General features: G+C 36.7%; 1 protein-coding gene across 1 annotated transcript in view; it reads left to right on the top strand.

The window, feature by feature from the left end:
• The window catches only part of LOC109056706 (phosphatidylinositol 4-kinase alpha-like), a 51,463-nt gene extending 36,146 nt beyond the window's left edge, over positions 1–15,317 (top strand). The window contains exons 36-56 of the mRNA XM_042761575.1: positions 14–121; positions 202–329; positions 1,306–1,464; positions 2,785–2,864; positions 2,961–3,160; positions 3,746–3,836; positions 4,765–4,932; positions 5,047–5,100; positions 5,308–5,431; positions 6,585–6,714; positions 6,851–6,921; positions 6,996–7,068; positions 7,154–7,224; positions 8,119–8,225; positions 8,709–8,813; positions 9,458–9,583; positions 10,318–10,438; positions 10,511–10,670; positions 13,785–13,874; positions 14,410–14,493; positions 14,579–15,317. Coding sequence (XP_042617509.1) covers positions 14–121; positions 202–329; positions 1,306–1,464; positions 2,785–2,864; positions 2,961–3,160; positions 3,746–3,836; positions 4,765–4,932; positions 5,047–5,100; positions 5,308–5,431; positions 6,585–6,714; positions 6,851–6,921; positions 6,996–7,068; positions 7,154–7,224; positions 8,119–8,225; positions 8,709–8,813; positions 9,458–9,583; positions 10,318–10,438; positions 10,511–10,670; positions 13,785–13,874; positions 14,410–14,493; positions 14,579–14,630 — 2,302 coding nt within the window. The 3' untranslated portion in view covers positions 14,631–15,317. The remainder of the gene's footprint in view (positions 1–13; positions 122–201; positions 330–1,305; positions 1,465–2,784; positions 2,865–2,960; positions 3,161–3,745; positions 3,837–4,764; positions 4,933–5,046; positions 5,101–5,307; positions 5,432–6,584; positions 6,715–6,850; positions 6,922–6,995; positions 7,069–7,153; positions 7,225–8,118; positions 8,226–8,708; positions 8,814–9,457; positions 9,584–10,317; positions 10,439–10,510; positions 10,671–13,784; positions 13,875–14,409; positions 14,494–14,578) is intronic.
• The last annotated feature ends 232 nt before the right edge of the window (positions 15,318–15,549 follow it).

Here is a 15,549-nt window from a genome sequence, read left to right as displayed (position 1 = left end):
GTGTGTGTTTCAGGCTGCTGACTCTCAGTCTCACTCTTCTTCATGCTGATGTGGTCACTAACGCCACCATCCGTAACGTCCTGAGAGAGAAGATCTACTCTACTGCCTTTGATTACTTCAGGTGTGAACATCAACACAGAACAGGAGGCAGATCTGGTTTCTTGTGCAGGATGAATGTAATTTGTGTTTGTGTGTGTTCAGTGTGGCTCCACGGTTCCCCACGCAGCCGGAGAAACGTCTGCGTGAAGACATCAGCATCATGATCAAGTTCTACGCCTGTCTGCTGTCGGATAAGAAATATCTCACGGCCACTCAACTCGTGCCTCCAGGTGAACAAACACCATCACCGTGCACATCAGTGATGTTTACTTTGTGACATGTTTGTCTCCTGTCTTATTCTTACACATAATTCTCAAACATTTTACTTCACGCTGGGCTCAAATCAATTGATAAGCTACTTAGAATATGTATGTGTTGTTCACTCATTTGTCACGTGACAGGACTAGTTATAGCAAAAAACATTTAAAGGATGAAATGGAGGCCATAATAAATAAATGCAATTATTTTAATAAAAAATAATACATTTATTTTAATAATAAATAAATAATGCAATTATTTTAATAAAAAATAATACATTTATTTAATAATAAATAAATAATGCAATTATTTTAATAAAAAATAATACATTTATTATAATAATAAATAAATAATGCAATTATTTTAATAAAAAATAATACATTTATTTTAATAATAAATATATAATGCAATTATTTTAATAAAAAATAATACATTTATTTAATAATAAATAAATATTGCAATTATTTTAATAAAAAATAGTACATTTATTTTAATAATAAATAATGCAGTTATTTTAATAAAAAATAATACTTTTATTTTAATAATAAATAAACAATACATTTATTTTAATAAATTACTCATTAAATAAATTAATCTTTAATAATTAATAAATCACTTATTACAATTTATTCATTTATTTTAAATTCATAAAATACATTAATTGTATTAAATTCATAGTGTAAATATATGAAATTAATTATTTAAATACTCGTGAATAGAACAAATTATCGAAGTATGTTTTACAAGATAATAATGTTTATAATTAAAAATGTCATGTTTTCAATCTGAAATTGATAGTCAATTTTATAAATAGTTACATAGTAAACATTTTTTCAGTGTATGTGACCTCAACAGTTCTGACAGACAGTTCCTCGCGGTTCTGCCTCCTACATGAACAGTGTTTGAACAGCTTATGTATGTGATGCTGATGATGCTGTGTGCGGTCAGATCCTCAGGACGTGTCGGTGCACAGTCTGTCTGTGATGGCGGTGACGGACTCCAGGAGCAGTCTGGACGCAGCGGTGGGCTCCAGACAGCAGGCCACACAGGGCTGGATCAACACATACCCACTGTCCAGCGGCGTCTCCACGCTCTCCAAGAAATCAGGTCCACACACACACACACACACACACACACACACACACACACACACACACACAGTACTTATTTTTGTCTCGTATTAACTTCTTGTATGTTTTTGTCGACACTGACAGCTGCTGCTACATCTTTTCTTTTTGTCCTCTTACTACATAAAATAAACTAGCAGTTATTTTATTTTTTGGACACATCTGCTTATTATTTATTGTTAGATTAATGCAAACACTTTTATTTAAGCTGTTCTTCAAGTTGCATTTTTGTCTATAGTTCTTTTATATAATACAGATTGTTTCATTGCTTCATGGTAATGAACAGTAAAATAACGACAATAGTGTCATTATACAGATCAGTTCAGTTCAGTGTTGATTCAGTTCTGTTCAACTTTGTCATCAGCTAACTTCATGCTGTAATTAGCTGCTTGTTTTTTTGTTTAGTTTTTTACTTGTATATTACAGTAATGTAAGTTGTTGTTTAATTATTAAATTATGAAAATTTAATTTATTTTTAATTAACGAAATGATTTAATTTCATTACTAGTATTAAAATAAATTAATAAATTCTATAATTACAAAATGAAATATAGTTAATGTTCTCCATTTCAAATGTTTTTGGATGTAATGTGAGTTGTTTAATTAAATTATGAAAATTCATTAATTGTTTTTTAATAAACAAAATAATGATTTAATTTCAATACTAGTATTAAAATAAATTAGTAAATTCTACAATTAAAAATGAAATAAAGTTCATGTTCTCCATTTCAAATGTTTTTTGAATGTAATGAGTTGTTGTTTATTAAATTATGAAAATTCATCAATTTATTTCTAATTAACGTTAAATTAATTAAAATTATCAAAACTAATAAAAAAAAAAAAAATTAAAAAATAACAAAATAAAAAATATTAAATCTATCCAATTCATACATTTCATAATAGTTTTTTGGATGTAATGTGAGTTTTTGTTTAATTATTAATTTATGAAAATTCATTAATTTATTTTTAACAAAATAATGATTTAATTTCATTACTAGTATTAAAATGTTAAATGAATAAATTCTAAAATTACAAAATTAAATATAGCTAATGTTCTCCATCATATGTGTGTGTGTGTGTGTGTGTCTATATGTGTATGGATTTAAATACTTATACGTATTCTGGGACACATTCAGTCATGAGTGGTCCAAACATTTCATGCACTTTTTTTTTTTTTTTTTTTTGTTTTTTTATTTGTGATTTTTCTTGCACTTTTTTTTTTTTTTTTTTTTTGTGATTTGTTCACAATCCTGCAAGATTTTCTTCATCATGTGACCTCTTAAACTCTCGTCTCTTGTAGGTCTGTTAAAGAAGACGAACAGAGGAACACAACTGCATAAATACTTCATGAAGCGCAGAACGCTGCTGCTGGCCCTGCTGGTGAGGTTATAGTCAGCAGTTTTCAGATGGATACAATTGTATCTGTTAATAAAAGAATGGCGTTAGTGTATGATTAAACCAATTGTGTGTTGTTAGGCCAGTGAGGTGGAGCGTCTGACCACCTGGTACAATCCTCTGGGCAGCCAGGAGCTGCAGATCTCAGCCGAACAGTCTGTGGAGACCAGCATCACCAACTGGAGGTCCAAGTACATCAGCCTGACCGAGAAACAGTGGAAGGACAACGTCAATCTAGCGTGGAGCATCTCGCCGTACCTCGCCCTGCAGCTGCCGGCCAGGTCAGACCTTTATCACACTACACTACTGTCCCAGTGTTTGGGTCAGCGCAATTTTTATTTTTAAAAAATAATAAAATCCAACAATCAACAATCAAACATAAAACAAATAACAAAAAAGACATTAAAGAAATTAATAATAAAATACAGCAGTGCACAATGAAAAACAAAAATAAAAAAGTTTAACAGATATTCACAAAGAAAACAGCTGTTTTAAATTCTAATAATATTTCACAATTTTAGTGTTTTTACTGTATTTTTGATTAAAAAAATGCAGCCTCAGTGAGCAGAAGAGACTTCTTTAAAAACGTTATAAACTGTAGTTTTTTTTTTTCATTTCACATATCACGTATCTCCTAATAAATAATGTGCTCTAATAACACTCACACATGAATCTTATTGTATCTTGTCTTATTTAGAAACAACCATAATAATAATATTTTTTTGTTTCAGACATACCATCAGATGTTTTATGACGCCCCAAATGATTCTTACATTAGTATCAGCGAGCAATGCGTGAAAGCACGGATGAGAAGTTACCACTCTTACTAGAAACAACATACCATCAGCTACAAAGAAAATCACAAGCCACAATAACACAAAAGCCATTTTCTCCGAAGTGACCCGCTTGGTTCGGCTGGATCCGGGAGCCGTCAGTGACGTTCCTGAGGCTGTGAAGGTGAACGACCAGAACCCAACACAACCAAATGATGAAATCAGATAGCAAAGAAAAATTCACCTTATAGCATTATTTGGAAAATATTTAGTTCCTATTATGTTAGTTTTTTTTTTCCTACTCCTGTACTGATTTATTTATTTATTTATTTATATCTATTTTATTTATATATACCTATTTTATTTTCTATACCTATTTTATTTTTTTATTTATACCTATTTTATTTATTTTAACCTATTAAATAAATTAACCATTTAACCAATTAAATGAATTGATTAAAATTGATTTAAAAAGTAGGTGAAAATTATAAATAAATAATTGCAATAAATTAAATAAATAAAAATGTTATTGACTTTTTCCTAACACAACTTTAAAAAAAAATTATTATATATTAATCACTTTTTTATATTAATCAAATTATTAATTTATCATAACAATTTATTCAAAAAAAGTATTCTATTAAAAATATAAATCACTTTCATATTAATCACAATTATACATTAGTCTAATTATTCATTTTAAGTTTTTAAAAATGTATTTTAATGATTTGTTTATTTAATATATTGATTTATTTTATTTGTTTATTTATTAATACCTATTTTATTTATTTTAACCTATTAAATAAATTAACCATTTAACAAATTAAATGAATTGATTAAAATAAATAAGTAAAATGTGATTTAAACATTAGGTTAAAATTTTAATAAATAATTGCAATAAAATAAATAAAAATGCAATTGACTTTTTTTCAACATAACTTTTTTTATTTATATTAATCTTAAATAAATATAATATTAAATTAAATTTATTAACTTAATTATAAACTTACAAATTCAATTAAAAATTCTATTTAAAAATGTATTTAAATGATTTATTTAATATAAATATATAATAATCCACCCTGCCTGTAAACGTGTGTTTCCCGCTGCAGTTTTTAGTGACGTGGCACACGATCGACGCTGATTCTCCTGAGTTGAGTCACATCTTGTGTTGGGCTCCGGCAGATCCTCCCACAGGACTCTCGTATTTCTCCAGCATGTATCCGCCGCATCCGCTGACCGCACAGTACGCCGTCAAAGTCCTGCGCTCCTTCCCTCCGGTACGCCACACCTGTCATTACACTCATGTTATCATACTTCAGGTCAGGTCTTCATCCGAGGTTAGTTGGACTGCTTTTATTAATGCATATTTCTCTCTCTCATATTTTCAACAGGATGCTATTCTGTTTTACATCCCACAAATTGTCCAGGCCCTCCGTTATGACAAGGTCTAGCGCGTGTGTGTGTGTATGAAAATTAAGGACAAATAATGCCAAAATGATTTGTATGTCCAGAGTGAGATTTAAAAAGGTGTAAATCAAGTTGCATGCATCATTCTCTATGATTCATATGTTGTAAGCTGGCCATGTTTTGCATTATCTTATTTGGTGTTCTCTTCTCTGAGAGGTGAGCGCACTAATGATGCTGTTGTGTAGATGGGGTACGTGAGAGAGTACATCCTGTGGGCGGCACAGAAGTCTCAGCTTCTGGCACATCAGTTCATCTGGAAAAACAACAAAAAAAGACTACACAAGAACACCAGAAACACCATAAATACAAGCAAATCACCACCTCAAATACACAATCAACTATAAACCAAGAACGAGAACTATATTAGCATGCACACAAACAAACAATAACATTCAACATGTCTGCCACTTTAAATATTCAAGCTTTTTTATGTCATAGATCTTATTGTTTTAAAATGTCATTATAGATTTTCCGGCAAATATATCCGGCTTCAATCATTTATTTCCTAATCCGGATTCAAGTTTTTTATTTGTTACTTTGAACTCCCCCCCCTGCACCCATGTTATTTTCGTTATTACGCTGTACCGTCGATCTTAATTGAATGTTGATATTTCCTGTTTAAGTGTTGTTTTTTTTTTTTTTTTTTTTAGTTATATTTGGTTTTTAAAATATTTTAAAAATTTTAATTAATATAAATGTTTACATAATAAATGATTTGAAATGTTTTCAATTAACATTTTAGTTTTTATTTTTAGATTTTCAGTTTTATTTTAATTTTTTTTAAATTATATACCTATATATATATATATAGATATTATATATATAGATCCATAATATATATATATATATTTTATATTATATCTATAGATTTATAATATATATAATCTATTATTTATTTATTTAATTTTTGAGTATGTAGTTTTTTTTCTTATATTTTTGGTTTCATTTTAACTTTTGGTTAAAGTTTTAGTAATTTTTATTTGTGTATAGTTTTTATTCTTATATTTACTGTTTCATTTTAATTTTTGGTTAAAGTGTTAGTAATTTTTTTTTTTATGTGTATATAGTTTTAATTCTTATATTTTTGTTCGTTTTAGTAAAAAAAATTTTTTATTCATTTTGATTTCAGTTTAAATTATTTTAGACCATGTTAAATTAAAAAGATAATCTTTTTTTGGCAACTGGCTTGAAATGATTTTTTTTGTACATTTTTCTATAATCTGTTACACTTGGATACAAGTCACCATTTCATCCGACTTTAAAGTTGGCTGTCAGTGTTTTTATCGTTCATCATCTTAAAAAAAAAAATCACCCTGAAAGTACAAGTTTCGGTCGTTATTGTTATGAACTCTGCTATTCTCTGTGATTTTATAAACCTTGCTTTATTATTAAAAGTTACTGTTCTTAATGTGACCGACCCAGTGCCCTTCAGTGAGGTATTTATTGGTTCTGTGTTTTCTAGCTGATATCGGGGATCTTCTGGAGCAGCTGGTTGAAGAGATCATCGGTTCTCTCTCGGGTCCAGCTAAAGATTTCTACCAGCGCGAGTTTGACTTCTTCAACAAGATCACCAATGTCTCAGCCGTTTTAAAGTACTAGAAACATCTCTGACACCACTGAACACTCTTTATGCTCTTCCCGTTTCAGTCTCCAGATGGCGCTGATTCTCCAGCACGTTCATTTTCGGTCTTATGTTTGAAGCTGAAATCTCCTCCTCTTGTATTTCAGGCCGATTCCTAAAGGTGACGAGCGGAAGAGAGCGTGTCTGCGAGCCCTGGCTGATATCAAAGTCCAGCCAGGTCTGAATATCTCCTCATGATCTGATATTACAAGCTCTCTTAATGACTTGACTGACTTTTGGTCTGTTGCTCAGGCTGTTATCTGCCCAGTAACCCTGAAGCTATAGTCCTGGACATTGACTATAAATCAGGACTGCCGATGCAGAGGTACGATGAGCGCTGAACACGTCACACAGCGTCACGTGTGTTTGATGCACAAGAAAACACGTTTCTCTGTGTTTTTCTCCCTCAGTGCTGCCAAAGCGCCGTATCTGGCCAAATTCAAGGTGAAACGCTGTGGAGTGAGTGAACTGGAGAAAGAGGGTACGTCAACTATTACAACACAGACCTCATTCTGTCATTCCTGAAGAAAACAGCAGTGCTTGCAAGACAGCAGAAAACCCACATATAGACAGATTGATAGTAATACTCAGTGTTATGGAAGCTTGTTTCCACCACGGAATAAAAAAAAAAAAAGCAATTCTGTTTTATTTTCTCAGAATTTTGAGATATAATCGCAAGAAAAATGTCAGAATTCAGAGTTAAAAATCTCAAAAAAAAATTTTTTGTTTGTTTTTGTGTGTGTGTGTCTGTGTGTGTGTGTTACCAGCATGGAATAAAACATTTATTAAAAAGTGCAATTTTATCTCAGAATTTTGACACTTTTTTTCTTTGTGGTGAGTTTATATCTCACTATTCAGACTTCTCAGAATAAGTAAAAAAAAAAAAAAAAAACAAAAAAAAAAAAATATATATATATATATATATTATATATTATATATATATATATATATATGTATCTATATATTATCTATATATATATATTATAGATCAAAAAATTTTTAAAATTAACAAAAATAGTGAGATAAAAAGTTGCATTTACCTTTTATTTTGGTGGAAACAACCATACAAAACAAAAAAGACCATGCATAAAAAAGTGGAAGAAATGATGCTTTAATAAAAAACAAATGTAAAATATAATAAAAAGATTTTTCCAACTTGAGTGCATGATGTGGCATAAAAAAAAACACAAAAAAAAAATATTGCATGAATGATTAGAAGTGAAAATGTAATAAAATAAAATACAATTAAAATAAAAGATTTTTCCAACTGTATATGCATGACATGACATTTAAAAATAGCAGTTTTATAAATGTGTGAAGATGTGAATATGTGAAAGTCTGGTGTTTCACACATTAAGCTGGTGTGTGTTTGTAGGTTTGCTGTGTCGCTCCGACTCGCTGGATGAAGCTCAGAGTGGAGAAGACACACAGAAGATCTGCTGGCAGGCGGCTATCTTTAAAGTCGGAGACGACTGCAGACAGGTTTCATAAGCTTTGATTTTGCCGTCTCTTATTTACATATCAACTTATGTTTTGACTGAAATCTGATTGGATAAACTAGTGACTCAAAGCAGCTGTAAAATAGCTGAAGCTGTATATATACTCACACCTGTTAGTTACTAATGCACAAGATGAGTTGCATACAGAAGTGTAATAGTTTGTGAAGGAGCTGATTATTGTAAAAACACATGTAACACACATGTAACACGCATCCTCTCATGCCAATCTGTGAAAGCAAATTATATTTAAACAGCAGAAACATGTACAGTATATAATATAAATCAAAAGATTTTAAGGTATTATAGAAAACATGAACTAAAAAATTAACAAATGCATTGTATTTAAATATTTTAAAGCACATTTTTCATATTTAAGTTGATTTTTTTTTTAAGTGCTTCAGAGTTTTTTTTTTTCCTCTCTCTATTTTATTTCATTCATTTATTTTTTGTCTTTTGTTCTCTCCAGGACATGTTGGCGTTACAGATCATCGGTCTGTTTAAGAACATTTTCCAGCTGGTGGGACTCGATCTGTTCGTTTTTCCATATAGGGTAGTCGCTACAGCTCCAGGGGTGAGTTATTTTATTTTTATTTATTTATTTATTTTTATATTAATATTAATTTATTTATTTTTCAATGTTAAATTTCTATTTATATTACATTTTTTATGTAAAATTATTTTTATTTAAAATTTTTATTTTGTATTATTTTTATTTTTGAGTTTCACTGGCTTGGCACCCCACTAATTTTAAATTGTAATCATTTAGCACTGATTTTTAATGCAGGTTTAGGTTTGATATTAGTAATGATGGTTTCGTGGTTGTCCTGGTCTGATTTAATCCAAACCTGTCCCTTTGCAACCCAACAAAAAAACACGTCTCGTTGTCCATGTTGACTGTGTAACTGGCCGTTTTTCTGTGTCTAAACTTACACGACTAATGAAATAAGACATCCTAACAGTCCGGGTTTATTGATTGTAAATCTCACATGAGTGTTATCTGAACGGACAAACACACTCATCTCACTGCCTGTATTGCATAATAATTCCCTTGATTATATTCGTTTATGTTTGTGTGCTGTTCTTGATCTGATTTTGAATATCTGAGAGAAATGAATCTGGCAGGTGTGACGCCAGCGGCTTTTGATTTTCTCACTGATGAAGTTCTTGTGTCTGGATGTTGTTGGTTAATGTGAAGGTCCTGTGTTTGTGTCACAGTGTGGCGTCATCGAGTGCATCCCAGACTGTAAGTCCAGAGATCAGCTGGGGCGACAGACGGATTTCGGGATGTATGATTATTTCCGTAACCAGTACGGAGACGAATCCACTCTGGCCTTCCAGAAGGTGAGAAAAGCCAGTGGTTCTTAACCTGTCCACTAGGGGGCAATCAAGACTTACAATGATATAAGATCAAGCAATACAATATTTAAACTAATTTAAAACAACTACAAATCAATATATTTTTCTATTTTAATTTTTGTGACTTTAATATTTTTTTATTTTCATTCATTCATTCATTCAGACCTCATTACCACATCATGACTTAAAATTATTAAAAATTATACAATACAAACAAACATAAAAAAATAAATAAAAAATAAGCTACTAATCAGTATAAAAACTGCTTATTAATATTTTTATTTACTTCTTAATTTAGGTATTTCATAATTATTTTATAATTTATTTATATATATTTATTTATTTATTTATTAATAATAATAATAATAATTATTATTATTATTAATAATAATAAATAATAAATATTTTTTTAATGATCCAGGATTGCAACAGTTTTGAAAAACTTTAATATTTTAATACTCATTTTAAAAGTGCATTTTAAATAAATTAAGTTTGGGGTTTTTTTTCTGAAGTTTAGGAGTTTTTAAAAGTTTTTAAAACAAAACTAGAGCTAGGGGCATTTACATTTATGCATTTTACATTTTACATTAATGCATTTAGCAGACATTTTTATTCCTAGTGAAACCGGCTGTGAACAATGAGGGTCTTAAAGCATTGAGGAACAATGGTTTTCTGATTGTTTTTTCTCCGTCTCTCTCTCTCTCTCGTGTCTCTATCAGGCGAGGTATAACTTCATCCGTAGCATGGCCGCGTACAGTCTGCTGCTCTTCCTGCTGCAGATCAAGGACAGACACAATGGGAACATCATGCTGGACAGACAGGGCCACCTCATCCACATCGGTGAGACATCTAACAATGAGCGTCTCTGTTCTGTGTTATCATGTGTGTTTCTTACGTGTGCGTGTGTTTCAGATTTCGGCTTCATGTTCGAGAGTTCTCCGGGTGGGAATCTGGGCTGGGAGCCGGACATCAAACTGACCGATGAGATGGTGATGATCATGGGCGGGAAGATGGAGGCCACGCCCTTCAAGTGGTTCATGGAGATGTGTGTGCGCGGCTACCTGGCCGTCAGGTGAGGTGTGTGTGTGTGTGTGTGTGTGTGTGTGTGTGTGTGTGTGTGTGCGTGGCTACCTGGCCGTCAGGTGAGGTGTGTGTGTGTGTGTGTGTGTGTGTGTGTGCGTGGCTACCTGGCCGTCAGGTGAGGTGTGTGTGTAAGATGCACATAACAGGTGTGTGTGCGTGGCTACCTGGCCGTCAGGTGAGGTGTGTGTGTGTGTGTGTGTGTGTGTGTGTGTGTGTGTGCGCGGCTACCTGGCCGTCAGGTGAGGTGTGTGTGTGTGTGTGTGTGTGTGTGTGTGTGTGTGTGTGTGTGTGTGTGTGTGTGTGTGTGTGTGTGTGTGTGTGTGTTGTGCGCGGCTACCTGGCCGTCAGGTGAGGTGTGTGTGTGTGTGTGTCTGTGTGTGTGTGTGTGCGCGGCTACCTGGCCGTCAGGTGAGGTGTGTGTGTGTGTGTGTGTGTGTGTGTGTGTGTGTGTGTGCGCGGCTACCTGGCCGTCAGGTGAGGTGTGTGTGTGTGTGTGTGTGTGTGTGTGTGTGTGCGCGCGCGGCTACCTGGCCGTCAGGTGAGGTGTGTGTGTGTGTGTGTGTGTGTGTGTGTGTGTGTGCACGGCTACCTGGCCGTCAGGTGAGGTGTGTGTGTGTGTGTGTGTGTGTGTGTGTGTGTGTGTGTGCGTGGCTACCTGGCCGTCAGGTGAGGTGTGTGTGTGTGTGTGTGTGTGTGTGTGTGTGTGTGGTGCGCGGCTACCTGGCCGTCAGGTGAGGTGTGTGTGTGTGTGTGTGTGTCTGTGTCTGTGTGTGTTGTGTGTGTGTGTGTGTGTGTGTGTGTGTGTGTGCGTGGCTACCTGGCCGTCAGGTGAGGTGGGTGTGTGTGTGTGTGTGTGTGTGTGTGTGCGCGGCTACCTGGCCGTCAGGTGAGGTGTGTGTGTGTGTGTGTGTGTGTGTGTGTGTGTGTGCGCGGCTACCTGGCCATCAGGTGAGGTGTGTGTGTGTGTGTGTGTGTGTGTGTGTGTGTGTGTGTGTGTGTGTGTGTGTGTGTGTGTGTGTGTGTGTGTGTGTGTGTGTGTGCGTGGCTACCTGGCCGTCAGGTGAGATGTGTGTGTGTTTGTGTGTGTGTGTGTGTGTGTGTGTGTGTGTGTGCGTGGCTACCTGGCCGTCAGGTGAGGTGTGTGTGTGTGTGTGGGTGTGTGTGTGTGTGTGTGCGCGGCTACCTGGCCCGTCAGGTGAGGTGTGTGTGTGTGTGTGTGTGTGTGCGCGGCTACCTGGCCGTCAGGTGAGGTGTGTGTGTGTGCGCGGCTACCTGGCCGTCAGGTGAGGTGTGTGTGTGTGTGCGCGGCTACCTGGCCGTCAGGTGAGGTGTGTGTGTGTGTGTGTGTGTGCGCGGCTACCTGGCCGTCAGGTGAGGTGTGTGTGTGTGTGTGTGTGTGTGTGCGCGGCTATTTTTTTTTCATGTGAGGGTGTGTGTGTGTGTGTGTGTGTGTGTGTGTGTGTGTGTGTGTGTGTGTGTGTGTGTGTGTGTGTGTGTGCGTGGCTACCTGGCCGTCAGGTGAGATGTGTGTGTGTTTGTGTGTGTGTGTGTGTGTGTGTGTGTGTGCGTGGCTACCTGGCCGTCAGGTGAGGTGTGTGTGTGTGTGTGTGTGTGTGTGTGTGTGTGTGTGTGCGCGGCTACCTGGCCGTCAGGTGAGGTGTGTGTGTGTGTGTGTGTGTGTGTGTGCGTCTACCTGGCCGTCAGGTGAGGTGTGTGTGTGTGCGCGGCTACCTGGCCGTCAGGTGAGGTGTGTGTGTGTGTGTGTGTGTGTGTGTGCGCGGCTACCTGGCCATCAGGTGAGGTGTGTGTGTGTGTGTGTGTGTGTGTGCGCGGCTACCTGGCCGTCAGGTGAGTGTGTGTGTGTGTGTGTGTGCGCGGGCTACCTGGCCGTCAGGTAGGTGAGGTGTGTGTGTGTGTGTGCGCGGCTACCTGGCCGTCAGGTGAGGTTGTGTGTGTGTGCAGCGGCGGTGTGGTGTGTGTGTGTGTGTTGTGCTGTGTGGCCGGCTACCAGGTGTCAGGTGAGGTGTGTGTGTGTGTGTGTGTGTGTGTGTGTGCGCGGCTACCTGGCCGTCAGGTGAGGTGTGTGTGTGTGTGCGCGGCTACCTGGCCGTCAGGTGAGGTGTGTGTGTGTGTGTGTGTGTGTGTGCGCGGCTACCTGGCCGTCAGGTGAGGTGTGTGTGTGTGTGCGCGGCTACCTGGCCGTCAGGTGAGGTGTGTGTGTGTGCGCGGCTACCTGGCCGTCAGGTGAGGTGTGTGTGTGTGTGTGTGCGCGGCTACCTGGCCATCAGGTGAGGTGTGTGTGTGTGTGTGTGTGTGTGTGTGCGCGGCTACCTGGCCGTCAGGTGAGGTGTGTGTGTGTGTGCGCGGCTACCTGGCCATCAGGTGAGGTGTGTGTGTGTGTGTGTGTGTGTGCGCGGCTACCTGGCCGTCAGGTGAGGTGTGTGTGTGTGTGCGCGGCTACCTGGCCGTCAGGTGAGGTGTGTGTGTGTGTGTGTGTGTGTGTGTGTGTGTGTGTGGCGTGGCTACCTGGCCGTCAGGTGAGGTGTGTGTGTGCGCGGCTACCTGGCCGTGGCATCTTTTATTTTATCATATTTTTTTAAATAAAATTGCGCACACAACAACCTGGCCGTCAGGTGAGGTGTGTGTGTGTGCGCGGCTACCTGGCCGTCAGGTGAGGGTGTGTGTGTGTGTGTGTGTGTGTGTGTGTGCGCGGCTACCTGGCCGTCAGGTGAGATGTGTGTGTGTGTGTGTGTGTGTGTGTGTGTGTGTGTGTGTGCGTGGCTACCTGGCCGTCAGGTGATATGTGTGTGTGTGTGTGTGTGTGTGTGTGTGTGTGTGTGTGGCGTGGCTACCTGGCCGTCAGGTGAGATGTGTGTGTGTGTTGTGTGTGTGGGTTTGTGTGTGTGTGTGTGTGTGTGTGTGCGTGGCTACCTGGCCGTCAGGTGAGGTGTGTGTGTGTGTGTGTGTGGCTACCTGGCCGTCAGGTGAGTGTGTGTGTGTGTGTGTGTGTGTGTGTGGCTACCTGGCCGTCAGGTGAGTGTGTGTGCGTGTAAGTGTGTGTGTTAGAAACTGAGAGACTGAATGAATCTCTGTTACGCCGCAGGCCATATATGGATGCTGTGGTTGCCTTGGTAACGCTGATGCTGGATACAGGATTGCCCTGCTTCCGCGGTCAGACCATCAAACTGCTCAAGTGAGTTCAAAACAACTAACAGTGGAGCAGAAGGGAAATGAGATTTACATTTCATTCAAATTGGAAAATATATTTCATTTATATTGAAAAAATGATGCTATGTTATGCTATGATATCAATCTATGGAATTGAATGAGATCAGTTAGTATTTTTTGAAGTAATAAACACAAATCAATATTCATGTACATATATTTTTTTGTTATGAAAACGGAAAATGAATAAGTTAATGCGCAATAAAATAATTGTCGCCGTTAATAAATGCGTTAACGCTAATAACGCGTTAACTTGCCCAGCCATAATATATTTTAATTTACATTTACATTTATTCATTTAGCAGATACTTTTATCCAAAGCAACTTGCAAACACAAGCAATTCATCATAAAGAGGCAAATAAACATAAAAAGTGCTAGTGATATAAGGCTTCAGACATGTTTAGCATAGTACAAGTATGCTGATATATAGATAGATAGATAAACAGAATTAATGTATAGCTTGTAGTTTGTTGATCTGAAGTGAATCGTGTGTGTGTTGTAGGCAGCGTTTCAACCCTGGAGTGAGTGAGAAGGAAGCAGCAGCTTTTATCATCAAAGTCATTCAGAACTGCTTCCTGAGCAGCAGGTCAGTGTCTCTCACACATTAATGAATGACATGTTTCTGTAGAAAAAACTGCTTGTAATATTAATAAGATATTCATTCGTTCCAGGAGCAAAACGTATGACATGATCCAGTACTATCAGAACCAGATCCCCTACTGAAGGCCAGAGAGACCTGAGTGTGTGTGTGTTTCTCTTACTGTCTCTTAACGCTAAATTGCACTGCTGTCTCGTTCTGGTGTGTTTGTGCACTTCATACACCTGAAATGTGTTTGCATGGATTTCTACGCACTGATATCAGCACTTAAGAATTGTTTTCTGCACACATCGCACTGTCTGCTGCACGATGCTTTTAAAATTACAAAATCACTTTTGTGCCAGTTTCATTTCTATATTTGATGTGATTTTGTTGTCAGTCTTAATTTCCAGTTAAATCATGTGGTTATTAAACTAACGCAGATGTGTTTATGGACATGAACAGCCTGGACTACAGACAAATGTCATATTTTAGAGGTGACACATTTACACATTAATGCACAAATTAACAAAAATCAGTATTTGAATGTTAATTATCATGTAATAGAGGAGAGGTGTTTGAAGAGATGAAGTGTTTGGGTTTTTTTGGTAGTGTTTGCAGCTCTGATTATGTGTTCATGTTTCTGAATCACTGCTTGTTTTGCAGTATGTGACTGTTTATTGATCAGTTGATCGTACAGTGTGATTAATCTTTGTTCGCTCATTTATACGCATCGATTTTCTGCCTCTCTTTCTGTTCTGTTCTGTTAGTTTGGATTATTTATTCTGTGTTTGTGTGTGATATTTAATAAATGCCCATAGTAGTCGCCTGTACACTTTTGTAATGCTTATTTACTGGCATTTTGTGCATGTGATAATATTACATTTAATTTAGAAATGAGAGAGTCTACAATTTCAAGGAAAAGTTGACATGGTTTTGTTAACATGTTACAATAACATTGCATTTGTTAACATTAGTTAAAAACATTACTTTTTAACATGAACTATCAGTGAATGATAAATACTTCAAAAAAATTATTAATCATTGTTAATTTTAACATTTACT

Source organism: Cyprinus carpio, chromosome A8 (genome assembly GCF_018340385.1).
Source record: "Cyprinus carpio isolate SPL01 chromosome A8, ASM1834038v1, whole genome shotgun sequence".
In the NCBI taxonomy this organism is placed as follows: domain Eukaryota; kingdom Metazoa; phylum Chordata; class Actinopteri; order Cypriniformes; family Cyprinidae; genus Cyprinus; species Cyprinus carpio.
This window is presented reverse-complemented; position numbering and strand designations above follow the sequence as displayed.